The sequence below is a fragment of the Zootoca vivipara genome, chromosome 6, assembly GCF_963506605.1.
Source record: "Zootoca vivipara chromosome 6, rZooViv1.1, whole genome shotgun sequence".
Taxonomy (NCBI): domain Eukaryota; kingdom Metazoa; phylum Chordata; class Lepidosauria; order Squamata; family Lacertidae; genus Zootoca; species Zootoca vivipara.
In genome coordinates, this window is record NC_083281.1 from 8324252 (window position 1) to 8346062 (window position 21811).

The following is a 21811-nucleotide window of genomic DNA, read 5'->3' on the forward strand; positions in this document are numbered from 1 at the left end:
AAAAATCTAAAAGACAATCCTATATTTAAAAAGGCAGGATCAAAACATAGAATCATAGAGTTGGAAGAGACCACAAGGGCCATCCAGTCCAACCCCCTGCCAAGCAGGAAACACCATCAAAGCATTCTTGACATATGGCTGTCAAGCCTCTGCCCAAAGACCTCCAAAGAAGGAGACTCCACCACACTCCTTGGTAGCAAATTCCACTGCCGAACAGCTCTTACTGTCAGGAAGTTCTTCCTAATGTTTAGGTGGAATCTTCTTTCTTGTAGTTTGAATCCATTGCTCCGTGTCCGCTTCTCTGGAGCAGCAGAAAACAACCTTTCTCCCTCCTCTATATGACATCCTTTTATATATTTGAACATGGCTATCATATCACCCCTTAACCTTCTCTTCTCCAGGCTAAACATACCCAGCTCCCTAAGCCATTCCTCATCTCTCCTTCCAAACCAAGGAGGCCACAGATAATTAGAAGCCAAAGGCCTGATAGGAAGAATAAGTTTTGCCCAGCGCCTAAAGCTAAAATGAGCCAAACGAGACAGCATTCCACAAGTGGGGAGCCACCAGTGAAGAGGCCCCGTTCTCGTGTTGCCACCCGCTGGACCTGCCAAGGAGAGGGCAAATGAAGAAGGACCTGCAATGAATGACCCATTGCAGGATCCAGGTCGATTCGTGTGGAAAGAGGCGGTCCTTGAGGCATTGGGATCCTGAGCCTCATAAAGGTGCTATAGCTCAAAATCAGGAGATGGTGCAGACAATGTCTGAGCCACAGTCCTTCAGCGCTGCTGCCCTCAAACACTGTCAGACCATTGGTTTATGTGGCTCAGTGTTGCTCACCCTAGAAGTCGCTATCTGCGATTTCAGGCTCTCCCAGCCTATCTGGTGGTGCTAGCAACAGAACTAGGAGCTTTCTCAATGGAAAGCATGTTCTCTACCACTGATCTATGCTCCTTAAAATACTTGTACGGGTGGTACTTTGGTTCTCAAACATAATCTGTTCCGGAAGTCCGTTCCAAAATAATAATAATTATTATTATTTATACCCCGCCCATCTGGCCGGGTTCCCCCAGCCACTCTGGGCGGCTTCCAACAAAACAGAAATTCTAAAATACAGAAATCCATCAAACATTAAAATACAGAAATCCATCAAAACCAAAGCGTTCCAAAACCAAGGTGCGCTTTCCCATAGAAAGTCATGCAAAATGGAGTAATCCTTTCCAGACTTTTAAAAACAACCCCTAAAACAGCAATTTAACATGAATTTTACTTTCTAACGAGACCATTGATCCATAAAATGAAAGCAATAAACAATGTACTGCAGTCACACAATCAATCAGTAGCTGAACTGGGTTCCACACAGTCACAAAAACAAAGCAAAAAAGAGCCGCAAAAACAAAAGCAAAATAAATAGCAAAAACACAAAACGGAAGTGTGCCACTCAAATCGGAAGCGTAACACTCAAAACGGAGCACATTTGGCTTCCAAAAAAAGTTTGCAAACCAGAACACTTAACTTCCGGGTTTGCAGTGTTTGGGTTCCAAGTTGTTTGAGTACCAAGGCGTTTGAGAACCAAGGTACCACTTTGAAAGGAAAGTAAGATGCCAGCCCTCAAGGGTCTGAATGAAGAGCTGGTTTAAAGAAGGAGTTGCCTTGCCTGGAACCAGATCACTGGTCCATCTAGTGCAGGATTGTCTAAACAGGCCAGAGGCAGACTCACTCCAATTTCAGACTTTAAAGGTAAAGGGACCCCTGACCATTAGGTCCAGTCGTGACCGACTGGGGTTGCGCGCTCATCTCGCATTATTGGCCGAGGGAGCCGGCGTATAGCTTCCAGGTCATGTGGCCAGCATGACAAAGCCGCTTCTGGCAAACCAGAGCAGCACATGGAAACGCCGTTTACCTTCCCGCTGTAGCGGTTCCTATTTATCTACTTGCATTTTCAGACTTGGGCAGGTCCTATTCCCATCCAACTGCCTCCTCCTTTTTTACTTGGAGCCATTTGGGGATCGAACCTCAGACATTCTGCATACAGTACTGTGTATAATTATCATGGGTAGGCCCAGGGGCCAGATCCGGCCTAATCGCCTTCTAAATCCGGCCCGTGGGCGGTCCGGGAATCAGTGAGTAAAATGTGTCCTTTTATTTAAAATGCATCTCTGGGTTGTTTGTGGGGCATAGGAATTCGTTCATTCCCCCACCCCACCCCAAAATAAGAAAATAGTCTGGCCCCCCACAAGGTCTTAGGGACAGTGGACCGGCCCCCTGCTGAAAAAGTTTGCCCTGGTGTATATGCTCACTCCCTGTGCTATGGCTTACTTTATTCCCATAGTAGTTATATTCTATTCAGAGTTGAGCCCCAGATTTAGCTGTTAATTTTCTAGTTGTGTCAACACAAAGGAACTTAGTTTTCATTATTGGGGGGGGAGGGGGAGAGAGATAACAAACTCAGACACAATTATTGCAGAGACTAAACACAGATGCTTTCTCATGAGAGCCCCTAAGAGGACCTTGAGCTATGTAAGGAACAATATCCTCAGGCAATTCCTTTCAATTCCTTTCAATTTTCAATTGTGAAAAAGCACAGAGGAAGAGGATGTGACATAAAATCTGCAGCTAAAGAAATTTGAACCAAATAGTTTCTGATGATCTGGTGCGATGCAATGCCATCTGATTCACTCCAAACCTGTCTCAAACTTTGGCAAAAGTTTTGCTGTGTTTTTCAGCGAAAAGCCTGTGCCCGTTTGAAGCGAATTGGATGATGTTGACATTTGGGTGACCTCGTGACTCCCCCAAGTTTGAGGGTCTGCGGCTCTGTGGGGCGCTGCAAAACGTTTGCCCAAATTTGGTGCCGGTTTGGATTGAATGGGACGAAGCTGGGTTTTGGGGTGTTAACTATGAACTTCGGTTTGATGTATCCATTACGCAATTGTGGGGCGCTGCAAAACATGGGTTTTTTGCTGCAAAATGCAGGCAAATACAGGCAAGACTTTGGAACTAGTTTCAATGGGATCACATATTTTGGGGTTCACAGTTAATGATGCTCACAATTTCTAGTGTTATGAGAGCGCGGGGGGGGGATTTTTCTCTGTCCACTTTCGTGTATCATTTTCTACGCCTCTTCCCCTTCTTTAAAGCCACAAATGTTGTCTGTAACTATTCCTCCATCCCCTTGCTCAAAGCATGGGAGGTAGTGGTTTGTTTTTTACTTTAGAGAAAAGGGAGGGGTATAAATGGCATTGAGGAAGCTGGTAGAGAAAAGCTGGAGGATTCAGGGCAAGCAAAAGAATGCTTCGCATATAGAGCATCGTTAAACTGCAGAAGAATATTATTTATTTGTTTGTTTTGCTTATTTTAGCCTCTCTGCTCATACGGCACCTGGGACCCTGACCTGGTTACACACAAATCATTATCCTCTAATCAAGCAGGGCTTACTGCCAAAGACCTCTGCAGTGGCTTGTGGCCTTTCCCTTTCCCATATTGTGCAGAGATACTTTCTCTACACCCCCCCCCTCTCTCACACACCTTGGTTATCAAAGGGGCCCTTCCAGTCCTGAGCTAGCCCGAGAAAACAACCCACAACACCTTTGGAGCTCAATTGCTTTAATCCAGGGGTGCCCAAACTTTTCTAAGAGGGCCAGATTTGATGAAGTGAACATGCGTGAGGGCCGACCAAAGTTGCTGAGCTTTACTTAGGATTGAATCATAGAGTTGGAAGAGACCACAAGGGGCATCCAGTCCAACCTCCTGCCAAGCAGGAAACACCATCAAGGCATTCTTGACATATGCCTGTCAAGCCTCTGCTTAAAGACCTCCAAAGAAGGAGACTCCACCACACTCCTTGGCAGCAAATTCCACTGCCAAACAGCTCTTACTGTCAGGAAGTTCTTCCTAATGTTTAGGTGGAATCTTCTTTATTGTAGTTTGAATCCATTGCTCCGTGTCCGCTTCTCTGGAGCAGCAGAAAACAACCTTCCTCCCCCCTCTATATGACATCCTTTTATATATTTGAACATGGCTATCATATCACCCCTTAACCTTCTCTTCTCCAGGCTAAACATACCCAGCTCCCTAAGCCGTTCCTCATAAGGCATCGTTTCCAGGCCTTTGACCATTTTGGTTGCCCTCTTCTGGACACGTTCCAGCTTGTCAGTATCCTTCTTGAACTGTGGTGCCCAGAAATGGACACAGTACTCCAGGTGAGGTCTGACCAGAGCAGAATACAGTGGTACTATTACTTCCCTTGATCTAGATGCTATACTCCTATTGATGCATCCCAGAATTGCATTGGCTTTTTTAGCTGCTGCATCACACTGCTGACTCATGTCAAGTTTGTGGTCTACCAAGACTCCTAGATCCTTTTCACATGTACTGCTCTCAAGCTTTTAGAGAAAAGGCAAGGGTATAAATGGCATTGAGGAAGCTGGTGGAGAAAAGCTGGAGGATTCAGGGCAAGCAAAAGAATGCTTCACATATAGGGCATCGTTAAACTGCAGAAGAATACTATTTATTTGTTTGTTTTGCTTATTTTAGCCTCTCTGCTCATACGGCACCTGGGACCCTGACCTGGAACCATTTCCTACGTCTGATTACACACAAGTCATTCTCCTCTAACCGAGCAGGGCTTACTGCCAAAGACCTCTGCAGTGGCTTGTGGCCTTTCCCTTTCCCATATTGTGCAGAGATACTTTCTCTACACCCCCCTCTCACACACACCTTGCTTATCAAAGGGGCCCTTCCGGTCCTGAGCTAGCCCGAGAAAACAACCCACAACACCTTTGGAGCTCAATTGCTTTAATCCAGGGGTGCCCAAACTTTTCTAAGAGGGCCAGATTTGATGAAGTGAACATGCGTGAGGGCCGACCTTTTTTTTTTTTAGGACTGAAGTTGTTTAGCTTCTTTTAGGATTTACCCCCAAAGTTGCTGAGCTTTTTTGGGGGGGATTTAACCCCAAAGTTGTTGAGCTTTTTTCCAAGGATTCTACCCCAGGACATACACTGCCACGGGGCTGGATTCGATTAGCGCCCCCCCCCAACAGCCTTTGGACATGCCTGCTTTAATCCCTTTTCAAACCATCTACTACAGTACTTGAAAGCATCCCTCCAGGGACTTGAGAATTTAATGAGTTTTCAAGTGGGGGACTCCTGGAGAGGAAGCTTGCCCTTTCTTCCTTTGATCTTCCCTCCAGACATGTGTCTCTCCCATCTCAGGTGCCTCGGAGGTGCTGTCTCCAGAGATAACACTTTTCTGCCAATTGCCAACCCCCCCTTTTGCCCTCTCTTGGCAGCCATCTCTGCTTGACCCAGGAGAGAGAGAGATCCTGTTGCAGAGAATCTCCCAGCCCAGAAGGATGCTATTTCTCTCCTGGCTGGTTTGTCTCTCCAGCTCTCTCGGTAAGTCTTCTTTCCTCCTTCATTTTCGGGTGTGCTGGGTTCCAGGGAGCTGCTGGGGGGACGCCTTCGCAAGAGAAGAGTGCGCAGGGGCCGGATCCAGGTTTGATGAGCTACTGAAGGTAATGGGGCCCTTTATATGTCCAGCTGTCCTTTGTCAACAACAAATGGTCGCTGGTTTTTTTGTGTTGAATATATGCTATATCAGGCATCCCCAAACTGCGGCCCTCCAGATGTTTTGGCCTTCAACTCCCATGAGCCCTAGCTAGCAGGATCAGCAGTCGGGGAAGATGGGAATTGTAGTCAAAACATCTGGAGGGCCAAAGTTTGGGGTGCCTGTGCTATATGGTAATTTGTGGACCTAATAGGTATCTAAAGCCATTTGCACATAACAAAATATGTATTTTATCAAAGTAATTGTTGAACTGAAATACAATTAAGAAGTATAAAGTTAAAGGTACCCCTGACTGTTAGGTCCAGTCGCGGACGACTCTGGGGTTGCGGAGCTCGTCTCACTTTACTGTCCGAGGGAGCTGGTATTTGTCCGTAGACATCTTCCGGGTCATGTGGCCAGCATAGGAGCCTACACAACGGAAAACACTGTTGCTGTATGTAGGTTTTATTTTATTTGTTATTTTATCTTATATTTTGGAAATGTACATCCAGTTTTCCTTTAAATTTTTTCGGGGCCCCCAAGAGAGTGGGGCCCTAAGCTATAGCTTGTTTAGTTTATACATAAATCTGGCACTGTGCATACGCCCAGGTGTGCCACACGTAGCCTGTGGGTTGAATTCAGCTGAGTCATGCTCAGAAAAATCAACGGGCATGACTAGCTTAAGCCCATTCATTTAACTGGCTCTACTTTGAGTAGAACTTACTTGGATACAGCCCATAAAGTCAACAGCTACAACAGAGTGTTATTTTTCTTCATCTGACAAAGCGGATCTAACTCTAGGAAAGCAGGTAAGGAAGTAAATGCAAGGAGCCACAAAGAACCTAGGGCTTGGGACAAAGAAGTTTTGTTTAACAAAGTTCACTGGGGGAAAAACTCTGAAATACACCTGGAGCCAAATATGAGTTAAATCTGCACATGGCTTCCCTTCCTGCAAAGAGTCCTGGGAACTGTAGTTCAACCCCCACAATTCCCGGCACCTTTTACAAACTACAACTCCCAGGATTCTTGGGGGGGCAGGGCTATGTGCATAGCTGTCAAGTTCTCCCTTTTTTTAAGGGAAGTTCCCTTATGCTGAATAGGCTTCCTCGCGAGAAAAGGGGAAACTTGACAGCTATGACTATGTGCTTTAGATGCATTGTATGTAAGCAGCTTTTGACAGCCAGATGGTTAACCTTGATATTCATGGAATCATAGAATTGTATGGAAGCAGTGCCAGATTTACCTATAAGCTAAACAAGCTATAGCTTAGGGCCCCACTCTCTTGCCCCCCCCCCTCATTAAAGGAAAAAACACCTGGATGTACATTTTCAAAATATAAGATAAAAACAAAAAAATAAAACCTACATAAAGCAACAGTGTTTTGTGCTGTGTAGGCTCCTGTGATGTAAGTCATGGCCCCCCCCCCCTGCTAGCCGGCTCCCTAAAATATCACTGGTTTCCTCATTTCTCTCTAAATAAATAAATAAATAGGGTGCCTACATTCTGCATGGACTTTTCAACAATTCCTTTGAGAAAATACATATTTTGTTATGTGCAAATGACTTTAGATACCTATTAGGTCCATGAATGACCATATAGCATATATTCAACACAAAAAACAGTGACAATTTGTTGTTGACAAAGGACAGCTGGATGTATAAAGGACCCCATTACCTTCAGTAGGGACGCGGGTGGCGCTGTGGTCTAAACCACTGAACCTAGGGCTTGCCGATCGGAAGGTCGGCGGTTCGAGATGAGCGCCGCAACCCCAGAGTCGTCCGCGACTGGACCTAACGGTCAGGGGTCCCTTTACCTTTACAGTCATACCTCGGTTTAAGTACACCTCGGTTTGAATATTTTCAGTTTAAGTACTCTGCGGACCTGTCTGGAACAGATTAATCCACTTTCCATTACTTTCAATGGGAAAGTTGGCTTCGGGTTAAGTACGCTTCAGGTTAAGTACAGACTTCCAGAACCAACTGTGTTTGTAAACCAAGGTACCACAGTACTTTTATTACCTTCAGTAGTTTAGGGCCTCATCAAACCTAAATCCGGCTCTGTATGGAAGGGATCACAAGGGTCCTCTAGACCAATCCCCCTTTTTTGCCCAACTTGGTCCTCAAACCCACAACCTTGGGATTAAGAGCCTCGTGCTCTGCTGACTGAGCCGTTCCTTTAGTTTCCCTTAAAGGCTTTCCTGGGTGTTAAGCTGGCACAACCTGTGTGTTGTGATTTGTAACTCTCTAGGCATGAGAGCCACCAGCCAGCTCCACGAAGGAAGAAACCTCTTTGCCAAGCATGGATGCTGCAAAAGGCAAGTGCGGTCCGTCTACATTGGACACGGTGAGTCGTCCGGAAAGCGAGGTTCTCTTCCAGCTACTCTTTATTCTGGTTCCCTTCGCTTGTTTCATTTTAAACTTTAACATCCCACTTTTTCACCCTGCACTCCGGGGAGCCGTAGTTTGCGCCTAGCGAAACTACAGTTCCCAAATTTTTTTATGGAAAGAAGACTGTATGGACTTAAATGCACAGCATGGATTTGATCTCTGGCTTTAACACTGCTCGCAAGGCTTTGAGGTGGTCGCAACCAAGGAAACAGCCTTGAGAGAAAAATGAAAGTCTCTCCCCTTCCCAAGAAAATGAATGAACAAATGCCAACATTAATGAAAATATGGGGTGAATGAATGAATTAAAAATATGGGGAGGGGGAAAAAACCAGAACAGGCAAGGATCAGCCAAATATATTGCCCATCAAATGTTAATTATTACGAATTTAAAAATACAACGATTCATGAATCGGTGTCACTTTTAACGTGGTACAGTAGTTGAACGTGGAGGTGGGTTCAAATTCCCACTCTGCCCTTAAGCTTTGGCCAGCCACTCACTCTACGCCAGGGGTCAGCAACCTTTTTCAGCCGTGGGCCAGTCCACTGTCCCTCAGATCTTGTGGGGGGTCGGACTATATTTTTTTGGGGGGGGGGGAATGAACGAATTCCTATGCCCCACAAATAACCCAGAGATGCATTTTAAATAAAAGCACACATTCTACTCATGTAAAACACGCTGATTCCCGGACCGTTTGTTGAGAAGGCGATTGGGCCACATCCGGCCCCCGGCCCTTAGGTTGCCTACCCCTGCTCCACGCCTAACCTCCCTCACAGGGTTGTGGGAATTAACAAAGAAGGCGGAGAACTATGTAAACCACGTTGAGCTCCATAGAGGAAAATTTTGGGTGTAAATGCAATCAATTGATCGATGGACCAGTCAAATAAAATAAAACCACTGGTTTAGATGCATACAGACCATATGTACTGTAAACTGTTTCCCACTTATATAAACCACCTCCCCTTTTTTTCCTATGCTTTGTAGCAGGCTCCCCCCACCCCACCCCACCCGCAGTCCTCTAGTCAGGGGAAGCTTACTTCTGGGAGCAAGCTTATACATTTATACTCGGAAGTAAGCCCCGCCAATTTCTCTGGGACATAATAATAATAATAATAATAATAATAATAATAATAATAATAATAATATTTATACCCCGCCCTTCCCAGTCAAGACCGGGCTCAGGGTGGCTAACAGCAAGAATATCAAAGCAAGCATAAAAAAACAATTCAATTAAAATGCAGATTAAATACAACGTTAAAATTAGGAATCTACCAGTGCATTTAAATATCTGTAGGATAAAGCCTTAGGGGAGGGTAACACTGGGGTCAGACTGACTTACTCAAAGGTAAGTGCGCATAGGATCGCAGCCTTGAACGATGGCACATGTAATATTTCAATCGCATCTCTTATACTCCGGCGCTTTAAATATGTGTGATATTCCATTTGCTTGTCTGTTCCTGTACAGTATTTTCGTTTAAAATAAATGGAAGAAGAGCAAAAGAGGAGTCAAATGCAGAGGCCCATAGAGTGCTTGGAAGAATTTTCTTTTTAAAAAATTATAATTATTATAATAGCAATAAAGTCTGAATCTCGACCTTTTTAAGCCTTCGACCTTCCTTATCCAGAACCAGTAGAAACATATCATGTATAAAGGTCAGAGCCCCCAGCTGTTGCTTTGACATTTGCATTGCAGATGTCAGAAATGCAAAAAAACAAACAAAAAAACCTGGAAAAACACCAACCCCTCCAGGTCTTAAGAACCAGGTGTGAATTCAGACTCATTGGGTTTGTTTGTGGGGGTTTTGAGGCGGGAGCAATCTTTGCATTCCCCTCATCCTATATTTGTACATTTGGTTCTCCTGCCCAAATGCAGGACCTTACCTTTGTCCCTGCTGAAATTCATTTTGCCAGCCTGTGCCGAGGTCCCCGATCTGTTAATAAATCAATAGAAACTTTATCCGCCTCAGCCAATAGCCATAGCAACAAGAGAACATTATAATATACACGGAAGAAAATGGGAATTAAATATAAAAACAGTTTAGGGTCCTGAGTCGACACTCAGATAATGGACCGTCTTCTCTGATCTGTTAAGGTCATCTTAACAGAAGTTTCATCCAGTTCAGGAATTGATCAGGGATGGGCTGTCATTCTTTTATGCCAGTGATGGCCAAACTTGGCCCTCCAGCTGTTTTGGGACTACAACTCCCACCATCCCTAGCTTACAGGACCAGTGGCTAGGGATGAAGGGAGTTGTAGTCCCAAAACAGCTGGAGGGCCAAGTTTGGGCATCACCGCTCTATGGCCATCGGGGATGTTGTGTTTCTTTGCCACCAGAAGGTGGAGCTAGTCCAAAAGATAAGGGCAGCCTTTGTACCTGTGTCTCCCTGCAGCCAAGATTTAACTTCTACTTCTTTGGCAATCTCTCGTAGCCAAGTAAGATTGTCTTCCATGAACACGGTCTTAACAATGAGTCCGTAAGTGACTGCAGAGGCCAAATCTGGATCCCCACGTCCTTCCACAGTGGGGACATAGGTTTCTGGGTGGGAGTTGATCACGGTGTGGATTTGTCAAGCATGCCTCCCTCTTAGCACCTTTCTCCTTTGTGTCCTGAGTTCGAGTGTCTTCAAAGCCCATGACACCTTTGGTAAAGGCTGTTCTCAAACTGGAGCGCTCACACGGGCCAGTGTTTCCCAGTTGTCGGTGCTTATGCTACATTTTTAAAGGTTTGCCTTGAGTGAGAGAGTCTTTAAACCTCTTTTGTTGACCATCAGCCATTACGCTTTCTATTTTGAAGTTCAGAATAGAGTAGTTGCTTTGGAAGACAATAATTAGGCATCCGAACAATACGGCCAGTCCAACGAAGTTGATGTTGAAGAACCATTGCTTCCACACTGGTGGTCTTTGCTTCTTCTTCTTACCGGTGCCTACGGTGGTCAGGCTATCCCTGTTGAGAAATGGCCGTAGAATCATAGAATCGTAGAGTTGGAAGAGACCACAAGGGCCATCCAGTCCAACCCGCTGCTGAGCAGGAAACACCATCAAAGCATTCTTGACATATGTCTGTCAAGCCTCTGCTTAAAGACCTCCAAAGAAGGAGACTCCACCACACTCCTTGGTAGCAAATTCCACTGCCAAACAGCTCTTACTGTCAGGAAGTTCTTCCTAATGTTTAATGTAGCTGGCCAAAGCTGGTCAAAGGCACTCTTTGCCATGGAGAACCCTTAGGCCTCTAGGGCCAGATTTATGTATAAGCTAATGTCTAGGTGGAATCCTTCTTTCTTGTACTGTAGTTTGAATCCAAGATACAAACATCACAAGGGATTGTTGCCTTAGGAGAGCGAGAAAAATTCTCAGGGACGATTCAAACACCGGGCAGCACCTCTTTAATCTTCTACCCTTGGGCAGGAGATATAAAAGTATATAGAAGATTAAAGAGGTGCTGCCTGGGGTTTGAATCGTCCCTGAGAATTTTTCTTGCTCTCCTAAGGCAACGATACCTTGCGATGTCATCTAGTGGGCTCAGGGGACAGCCCATGATATCGTGTGCCAGGTTCACCACCCTCGGTAAAGACTTTCTGTCCGTGGCTGTCAAGCCAACGTACCACACTGTGTTACAATAAGAGAGGACATTCATAGAGGTAGAAGGAGGTCATCAATTGTTGTTTAACATTGTTCTTCCGCAAGACCCTGAGGAAATGGAGTCTCTTTTGGGTTTTCCTAACCACCTGAGTTATATTGTTTTTTCCAAGTGAGGTCTTCACTGTATCTCCAAGAAAAGCTCTTGGGGAAACCTCCAATGACTGGACAATTGGGACAATCTCCTTACCAGCAGACATTTTGCTTTGCAATGCCTCCCCGGCTGAGTTCTGCACACACTTAGGGTGTATATTGCTGGAGTTTAGCAAACAACAACAACAAAAAACCCTCAATATTTTATGTAGAATATATACCATGGGGTTGCGGTGCTCATCTCGCTTTCAGGCCGAGGGAGCCGGCGTTTGTCCACAAAGAGCTGCCCAGGTCATGTGGCCAGCAGGACTAAACCACTTCTGGTGCAACAGGACACCGTGACAGAAACCAGAGCGCATGGAAACTCTGTTTACCTTCCTATTTATCTACTTGCACTTTTGGGCGTGCTTTCGAACTGCTAGGTTGGCAGGAGCTGGGACTGAGCAATGGGAGCTCACTCCTTCGCGGGGATTCGAACCGCCGACCTTCTGATCGGCAAGCCCAAGAGGCTCAGTGGTTTAGACCACAGTGACAGCGCCACCCTTCAGGGGTGACTCATTTCACTGCCTCCCACTGACGCTCCACTGAACCTTGCTTTCTGGGATCGCATGGCTGCTGCTTCCAGATTCTGGCATGATCTCACCGGATCCCAGAAGCCATAGCTTCTTCTCCTTGCTTCTATTCCATTATTATTATTGTTGTTGTTGTTTAGTCGTTTAGTCGTGTCCGACTCTTCGTGACCCCATGGACCAGAGCACGCCAGGCACTCCTGTCTTCCACTGCCTCCCGCAGTTTGGTCAAACTCATGTTCGTAGCTTCGAGAACACTGTCCAACCATCTCGTCCTCTGTCGTCCCCTTCTAGTGCCCTCAATCTTTCCCAACATCAGGGTCTTTTCCAAGGATTCTTCTCTTCTCATGAGGTGGCCAAAGTATTGGAGCCTCAGCTTCAGGATCTGTCCTTCCAGTGAGCCCTCAGGGCTGATTTCCTTCAGAATGGATAGGTTTGATCTTCTTGCAGTCCATGGGACTCTCAAGAGTCTCCTCCAGCACCATAATTCAAAAGCATCAATTCCATTATTATTGTTATTGTTATTATTGTTATTATACCCCAACCATCTGACTGGGTTGCCCCAGCCACTCTGGGCGACTTCAAACGTATAAAAACATAACAAAACATTAAACATTGGGCCAGGGGCCTTCTGAGTCTGGAGCATGGGAAGTTGATAAATTTGTATAATTTGGCAGAAGATTTGGGAAAATGTTTAATTGATGTTTTTATAATTTGTATAATTGGAAGATGGATTAGGTATTTTAAATTAGAAAATCTAATAAAAATGTTTATTAAAGAAAAGGAAAATAGGGGCACTTGGAGGGTCTGAACCAAGCCACGGCTTCCTGAGTTAGTGAGTTCTGTAGTTCAACTGAGTGCTGCGTCAATACCCATATTGCGCCTATTAAACGACGGTCAAACTATAGTTCCCAGGTTTCTTTGGGGAAGAAATGCGCTTTGGTTGAAAGACAAGGTTAAAATAAAAGATGTACAACAAATAAAAAATAGTTTAAAACAAAAACAAAAAACCAAGCATTCAGACATTTCACCTAAGACCAGTTTGTGACGACTATTCACCATTCCTTTCACTGTCAGCTGTGTTAATAGGGTGTGAAACCAGGACCAGGTATTAGATTAGCAAACCGGTGGGAGACCTAATCTGTAGAGTGTCAAATAGACAAAAGGATCAGATGGGGGGGGGGCCTGGGGAGCAGAGATGAGCTTGCAAGGACATCTCTGAATAAAGGTTTTCTTGCTTCCAAGGCTGCTCTTTCAGTTTGTTGTGAAGGAGGTGAAAAAAAAAACGGCTAAGGAATGTGCAGTTTTCTTCCTAATTTTTATGGGTTTTTTTTTGTTTACAAATCTGACCAAGTAATTAAGGGGAAGGGTGGAAGCAATTCAGGGCAGCGCTATAAAACAATGTTCCGAAATGCCGTTAATGTGTGGCTTTGCTTTCTGCTGAAAATACGGATTTTTAAAAAGAGCTCGCAACTGCTGGAGCGAGGCCACCAGATGTTAGCCCAGAAAATAAACTGCGCTGGAGTCTTTGGAAGATAGGTGGTGTGTGTGTGTGTGTGTGTGTGTGTGTGTGTGTGTGTGTGTGTGTGTCTGGGAGATAGGCAAGTCACTTGTTCTGGATGGGGCTGTACCTCCTCTGAAGGACCTGGTGTGTAGCTTGGCGGGGGGGGGGGGCATTCTTTCATAGAATCATAAACTTGTAGAGTTGGAAGGGACCCGAGGGTCATCTAGTCCAACCCCCCGCAAATGCAGGAATCCTGCCTGCAGGTGTTTCTGGGTTGTCTCATATCACCCACCTTCTGGTTAACAGCCGATACATCTTTGCTGCTAGAGGCCTAAGGGTTCTCCATGGCAAAGAGTGCCTTTGACCAGCTTTGGCAAGCTACATTAAACATTAGGAAGAACTTCCTGACAGTAAGAGCTGTTTGGCAGTGGAATTTGCTACCAAGGAGTGTGGTGGAGTCTCCTTCTTTGGAGGTCTTTAAGCAGAGGCTTGACAGGCATCTGTCAAGAATGCTTTGGTGGTGTTTCCTGCTTGGCAGGGGGTTGGACTGGATGGCCCTTGTGGTCTCTTCCAACCCTATGATTCTATGATTCTATAATCAGTCGTACCAACAGGCTAAAAAACAGTTTCTATCCGTGGGCTGTTAGACTGCTGAACGGAAAATAATTTAGTGCAACTGCCTTTTGAGGTTGTTGTGCGACAAGCACACAGAGTGCAATGAGATTGAGTGTTTGGGGGGTGGGGAGGGAGGCTCGGTTAATTTCATAGTTCACAGGTTGTACATTGACAATAAAGGTATTATTATTATTATACAAACATCCTTTCCTTTGTTTTTCTACCCAGATCTCTCTGGCAGCCCGGTGAGCTTCGACCTGGGCACCTGCCAGGCGCACTGTGGTGTTACTCCAAGAAAGCGCGCATCAGGTTTCGCCGGCATCTCCCGACAAACCTCCATGCTGGACTTCCTCAAAGCCAAAAGGGTACGGGTACGGGGTCTGTTTTTTATTTTAAGAGCACAGGAAGCCAGTGGACACTGGTCCCTGGCTGACCATTTTCCTCCTCCTCAGTGGAATTCTAGCAACTAAAGAAACTAAAGGAGAATATCAGGGCAGGGGCGTGATCCTCGCTGATACTCGACAGCTGTGTAAACGCCATACATTTGAAGCACATCAAAGAACCCTGAGAACTGTAGTTTGTTGGAAGAGAGCTGGGACTGACCCTAAACCTCCACTGCCTTGCGGAATATCTTCTTCTTCTTCTTCTTCTTCTTCTTCTTCTTCTTCTTCTTCTTCTTCTTCTTCTTCTTCTTCTTCTTCTTCTTCTTCTTCTTCTTCTTCTTCTCCTCCTCCTCCTCCTCCTCCTCCTCCTCCTCCTCCTCCTCTTCTTCTTCTTCTTCTTCTTCTTCTTCTTCTTCTTCTTCTTCTTCTTCTTCTTCTTCTTCTTCTTCTTCTTCTTCTTCTTCTTCTTCCTCATTTGGTTTCTCAAACTAAAGTTTTACAATCACATATCCAACATACAACATAAAAAACAAGGTTCTATAGACTCTCCTGGACTTCGCTCGTCCCCTTTGTGGGTCCTATTGTTTTGCCATTTCCTCCTGCATCTTTTACAATACAATCCAAATCTTCTACGTCTCCGTTATGTCCAAAATTCACCATTGAACTACAAGTGTTATTCCAATCCTATTAATGATTTTAACTGTTTACAATGGTTTTTAAGGTCACTATAAATTTCCCCCTGATTAAAATTTTGGTCTTCCCGATTTCTGATTCTTCCGGTCATTTTTTGCCATTTTGGAATAAGTCCATCAACTTGATCTGCCATTCTTCTCTGGTTGGGACTTTATCTTCTTTCCATCTCCGGGCCAATAACATTTGCACAGCCGTGGTCACATACACAAATAATCTTTTCTGCTCCCTTGGGATTTCGGCACCTGGGATTCCTAAAAGAAAGGCCTCAGGTTTTTAAGAAAAAGGTTTTTTTTCCAGTTCATTATATATCATTTCCCAAAATTCTTTTAGTACCTTACACGTCCACCACATATGATTAAAAGTTGTCTTCTTTTTCCTTACATTTCCAACATGTATTTGACCCTGTATTATACCTGTTTGCTAGTTTACTGGGTGTTAAATATGGTACATCATTTTCACATAGTTTTCTTTCAACGTATTGTTGTCGTTTAGTCGTTTAGTCGTGTCCGACTCTTCGTGACCCCATGGACCATAGCACGCCAGGCACTCCTGTCTTGCACTGCCTCCCGCAGTTTGGTCAAACTCATGTTCGTAGCTTCGAGAACACTGTCCAACCATCTTGTCCTCTGACGTCCCCTTCTCCTAGTGCCCTCCATCTTTCCCAACATCAGGGTCTTTTCCAGGGAGTCTTCTCTTCTCATGAGGTGGCCAAAGTATTGGAGCCTCAGCTTCACGATCTGTCCTTCCAGTGAGCACTCAGGGCTGATTTCCTTCAGAATGGAGAGGTTTGATCTTTTTGTAGTCCATGGGACTCTCAAGAGTCTCCTCCTGCGCCATAATTCAAAAGCATCAATTCTTCAGCGATCAGCCTTCTTTATGGTCCAGTATAACATGCTGTAAATTTTAAATCCCAATTCTATAATTTCTCCCCTGCTGTTAATTGCATATAATACCCAAAAAGCTTAGCTTTCCCCCCCTTTCTTCTTCTTACTCTTCCTTCCAGCTACAGGAGAGGCTCCCCAGCTCTCTCGCAGGATCCGAACCCTCCACCAGGTTGGAGCATTCCTGCCCGGCGAATTACCGCTGCGAGCCCAGCAGCATCCGGGTGCAGGAGTTCCTGCTTCTGGAAGGCGTTCGACAGGTGGAGGTCATTGAGAGCTGCCAGTGCAACGCTAGCCCATCAGAATGTCTCCGGCTGCCGTCTCTGAAAACCTTCTTCCCAGACTCCCCTCTGGAACAGACATTGGACGTCGGCAGGTGTTCCAATCCAGAACAGCCCAAAGGTAATGTGAGGCAAAGGTATTGTGGATTGGAGCTCCGGGACCCTTTTCAGAGCAGGAGCAATTGATGTCATCTGCCGGGGAAATCGATAGGGCATAATAATAATAATAATAATAATAATAATAATAATAATAATAATAATAATTTCTTATTTATACGCCGCCCATCTGGCTGGGTTTCCCCAGCCACTCTGGGCGGCTCCCAACAGAATATTAAAAACACAATAAAACATCAAACATTAAAAACTTTCCTGAACAGGGCTGCCTTCAGGTGTCAGATAGTTGTTTATTTCCTTGACACCTGCTGCCTACATTTTGCATGGACTGGTTGCAGGGCAACATGTGCAAATGGCTTTAGATACCTATTAGGTCCATAAATTACCATAGAGCATATATATTCAATACAAAAAACAGCGACAATTTGTTGTTGACAATGGACAATGAAGGTTAAGGGGTGATAAGATAGCCATGTTCAAATATATAAAAGGATGTCATATAGAGGAGGGAGAAAGGTTGTTTTCTGCTGCTCCAGAGAAGCGGACACGGAGCAAGGGATTCAAACTACAAGAAAGAAGATTCCACCTAAACATTAGGAAGAACTTCCTGACAGTAAGAGCTGTTCGGCAGTGGAATTTGCTACCAAGGAGTGTGGTGGAGTCTCCTTCTTTGGAGGTCTTTAAGCAGAGGCTTGACAGGCATATGTCAAGAATGCTTTGATGGTGTTTCCTGCTTGGCAGGGGGTTGGACTGGATGGCCCTTGTGGTCTCTTCCAACTCGATGATTCTATGATTCTATGACAGTTGGACATATAAAGGGCCCCATTACCTTCATCAAACCTAAATCTGGCCCTAAACCTGAAGGAAAGAAAGCTCAAGAAACACAGTCGAAATGAACTTTATTTCCTTCAGGTTTAGGGCCAGATTTAGGTTTGATGAGGCCCTAAGCTACTGAAGGTAATGGGGCCCTTTATATGTCCTGCTGTCCTTTGTCAACAACAATTTGTCGCTGTTTTTTGTGTTGAATATATGCTTTATGGTAATTTATGGACCTAATAAGTACCTAAAGCCATTTGCACATAACAAAATATGTACTTTATCAAAGTAATTGATATAGAAATGATCAAACCAGTGATATTTCAGGGAGCAGGCTAGCAGGCGGGGCCCATGACTTACATCCTAGAAGCCTACACAACACAAAAACACTATTGCTGTATATAGGTTTTGTTTTATTTGCTTTTTATATTATATTTTGGAAATGTACATACAGTTTTTCTCCCCTTTAATTTTTTTGGGGGCCCCCAAGAGCGTGGGGCCCTAAGCCAGGCATCCCCAAACTGCGGCCCTCCAGATGTTTTGGCCTACAACTCCCATGATCCCTAGCTAACAGGACCACCAGTGGTCGGGGAAGATGGGAATTGTAGTCCAAAACATCTGGAGGGCCGAAGTTTGGGGGTGCCTGCCCTAAGCTACAGCTTGCTTAGCTTATACATAAATCTGGCCCTGTTTGTAATGGTGGGAACCCTCCTTTCCCCCCCAGAGGGGCTTTTCTGCCTGCCTACGGATTTCGACTCCGTTCTGATGAAGACCCCAAATGGGCACCGTGCGGTCCAGATCCTGGGGAGCTGCCAGCTGAGGGAGCCCTGTTACCGGGTCTCCCACGTGGAATCCTACTATGAAGTGGTGCTCAACTCTGCGGGAGAAAAGCTGGAGCTGATTAAGGTGCGGGTGCCACTTCTTCCTGCTTCCGTTGCAAAGCCCGCTCACGTTTATTGGGTGGACTCCCAACTCCCATCAGCTCCCATCAGCTAACCAAGATGATAAAGGAAAGCAAGTCTCCTCCTCTCTAGGCTAAACCTATCCAACTCCCTCAACCGTTCCTCATCAGGCTTGCTTTCCAGACCCTAAATCATCTCAGACACCCACCTCTGCACACCTTCCAGCTTGTCAACATCCTTCTTAAATTGTGGTGCCCAGAATTGGACACAGTATTCCAGGTGTGGTTTGACCAAGGCAAAAGAACAGCCCTTAAGATATTTGAAGATGGCTCTCATATCTCCTCTCAGTCTCCTGTTTTCCAGGCTAAACATACCCAGCTCCTTCAACCGTTCCTCATCAGGCTTGGTTTCCAGACCCTTGACTGGTTGAAGGTTGAAGGAGCTGGGTATGTTTAGCCTGGAAAACAGTAGACTGAGAGGAGATATGAGAGCCATCTTCAAATATCTTGGTCGCCCTCCTCTGCACACCTTCCAGCTTGTCAATATCCCTCTTAAACAGGGGAGCTCAGAATAGAGTGGGATACTATTACTTCCCTTGATTTGGACGCCATGCTAGCATAGAATTGCATTCGCCTTTTTTGCCGCTGCATCTTGCTGTTGGCTCACGTTAAGCTCACGGTTGACTAAAACCCCTAGATCATTTTTGCACGTCCTGCTGTCAAGCCAGGTGCCTCCCCCCCAACATCCTATTATTGTGCATCTGTTTATTTTTAAGTGCGGGACCTTACATTTGTCCCTGTTGAAATTCATTTTTGTTCGTCTGGGCCCAATCCCCCAACCTGCTAAAGTCAGCTTGTATCTGGATTTTATCTTCTGAGCTACCCCTCCCAGTTTGGTGTTAGTACGTGCTCAACTTTTAAGGGCTCTCCTTTTCTGTGTGCTGTTTTCTGCAGCGATAAAACTCCAGAATAATAACTTCTCTGGGAATATGATGTTTGGCTAAATGTGCCCCCCCCCCCCCGGTTTCCTGTTGCAAAGACAAGCTGTGTTTGCCTTCTTCATTTTGTGTGTGTGTGTGGGGGGGGTGTTTCCTAGAAGGTGTATTTGTGAATGACACATATCCTTTTGAATTCCCACCATCCTGCCAAGACAGTGGGAGACTGGCAAGTGATTTCCCCTTCTTCTTTTGTGTTTCAAATCTTCCAGGAAATTGATGTGGGAAGGTGCTTAGGCCAATGTCCCCCTGGAAGCCCCTGCCTGCTAAGGTAAGCACAGCTGCCCCAAAAGGTGTGAGCACAGGTGCTAGCTGCACATCCAAAAAAAACACACGTGACAATTGCAGTTCTAAATGCATGCCCACAAACTGCTCTAAGGGGAGGGTGTGCACTGTGCAAGCATAGGAGAGATCACACACACACACACACACACAATGGCAACAACTGAGAGCTGAATCCAAATAGATTGTTCCTGTTAATTTCCCCACTGATTGACAGCAGCCGGTTTATTGCCTGTGGATTGGGTGACAGACTGGGGGAAAAGAGATGCCCCAGGGAGGTTTCTAGAGTTGCAAAGTGGGTCATTCACCCAGGCTCCCCCCCAAAAAATGCTGGGCTCATCCACACTTGCGCTTGCTGGGGATTATGAACTACGAACCCCAACATTGGGAACACCCCTCCAAACCTGTGCCAAAGATTTGTATATAATTATAAAGTACATAAAAAAGTTACATAATTATATGTGCGCTAAACATGGTGATCTTGGAACCTTGAACATAAGAAGAAGAGCCTGCTGGATGAGACCAATGGCCCATCAAAGTCCAGCATCCTTATCTCACAGCGGCCAACCAAGATGATCTCTCCCTCCTCTGCTCTCCAGCATTTGGTAACCAGAAGCATTGCTATCTTTGACCCTGGCCCAGAAGAGTAGGGACAACCGCTGCAAGCTTTTGACAACAGCAGCAGCAGCAGCAGCAGTAACAACAATTTATTATTTATACCCCGCCCTTCTGCCTGGGCTTCCCCAGCCACTCTGGGCAGCTCCCAACAAAATTATTATTATTATTATTAATAATAATAATAATAATAATAATGCGATAAAACACCAGACATCAAAACTTCCCTCAACAGGGCTGCCTTCAGATGTCTTCTAAAAGTCAGCTAATTGTTTATTTCCTTGACATAGGGTGGGAGGGTGCTCCACAGGACGGGGGCCACCACTGAGAAGGCCCTCTGCCTGGTTCCCTGCAACCTCCCTTCTTGCTGGGAGGGAACCGCCAGACGGCCCTTGGAGCTGGACCTCAGTGTCTGGGCTGGACGATGGGGGTGGAGACGCTCCTTCAGGCATACTGGGCCGAGGCCGTTTAAGGCTTTAAAGGTGAGCACCAACACTTTGAATTGTGCTCGGAAACGTACTGGGAGCCAATGTAGGTCTTTCAGGACTGGTGCTATATGGTCACGGCGGCTGCTCCCAGTCACCAGTCTAGCTGCCACATTCTGGATTCGTTGTAGTTTCTGGGTCACCTTCAAAGGTAGCCCCACGTAGAGCGCATTGCAGTAGTCCAAGCGGGAGATAGCTAGAGCATGCACCAGGGAGGGTCTCAGCCTGTGTACCAGATGGAGCCAGCAAGTTGCATGCCGGGGATCGCCTGTCTCCCCCCAGCAGTCTGGACTTGGTGTTTTGCACCAGCGGGAGCCTCAACCCATGTAGAGTTGCAGTCTTACAACACCTGGAAGGAGCCAGGTTGGTATAACAGGATGCCCTAGCCTGGCGTTGGCTCTCACTGCCCACTGCTTTGTTTATCAACACAGGGACCCGCATAGCGAAGGCAAGTGCCTTGTCTGGGGCGAAGATATCTCCAGCTCCTGCATTCCTCACCAATACGAGACAAATACCTTCCGGAGCCGAAGCGGGGAGCTGCGCACCGTCTTTGCCATCCAAGCTTGCAAATGCGGGGTCCTAAAGGGTTTGGAGCAGGCGCCCCCCAAAACACGAAGTTTCATTTAACAAGCCAAAGGGAGGAGGATTCTGCTTGCCAACGTCTCCCCCAGTTTGTCAAGAGGTGGCGAATACATGAATAAATGTGGGGTTTTGGGGGGGGGAACATTTCAACCTTCAAGACTCGATAGTGCACCTGCTTATAAGCAGCTAGAACAGGCATCCCCAAACTTCGGCCCTCCAGATGTTTTGGACTACAATTCCCATCATCCCTGACCACTGGTCCTGTTAGCTAGGGATCATGGGAGTTGTAGGCCAAAACATCTGGAGGGCCGCAGCTTGGGGATGCCTGAGCTAGAATGACCATTGCATGTTTTGGGGAGAAGTTTAGACAGGGCCAAGCTTACTGCTTGGGATATTGTCCTGCTGGGAAAACTAATAAGGGAAAAGGATGGTTTAGGACC

At 45.8% G+C, this 21811-nt stretch overlaps 1 protein-coding gene across 1 annotated transcript; it reads left to right on the forward strand.

Annotated features, from left to right (window-relative positions):
* Positions 1 to 7790: 7790 nt before the first annotated feature.
* Positions 7791 to 21416, forward strand: LOC118086062 (uncharacterized). The gene is made up of 6 exons (XM_035117295.2): positions 7791 to 7884; positions 14572 to 14714; positions 16423 to 16707; positions 18238 to 18417; positions 19620 to 19678; positions 21221 to 21416. Exons 1-6 carry the CDS (start codon positions 7791 to 7793, stop codon positions 21414 to 21416), a joined length of 957 nt encoding a protein of 318 aa, XP_034973186.1.
* The last annotated feature ends 395 nt before the right edge of the window (positions 21417 to 21811 follow it).

Excerpts from the sequence above, each read along its gene's own strand:
- LOC118086062 (XM_035117295.2), top strand. The coding sequence starts at position 7,791 with ATGAGAGCCACCAGCCAGCTCCACGAAGGAAGAAACCTCTTTGCCAAG. Across the intron at positions 7,885-14,571 it reads GTCCGTCTACATTGGACACG|ATCTCTCTGGCAGCCCGGTG; the intron begins GTGAGTCGTCCG and ends TTTTCTACCCAG. Across the intron at positions 18,418-19,619 it reads AAAAGCTGGAGCTGATTAAG|GAAATTGATGTGGGAAGGTG; the intron begins GTGCGGGTGCCA and ends CAAATCTTCCAG.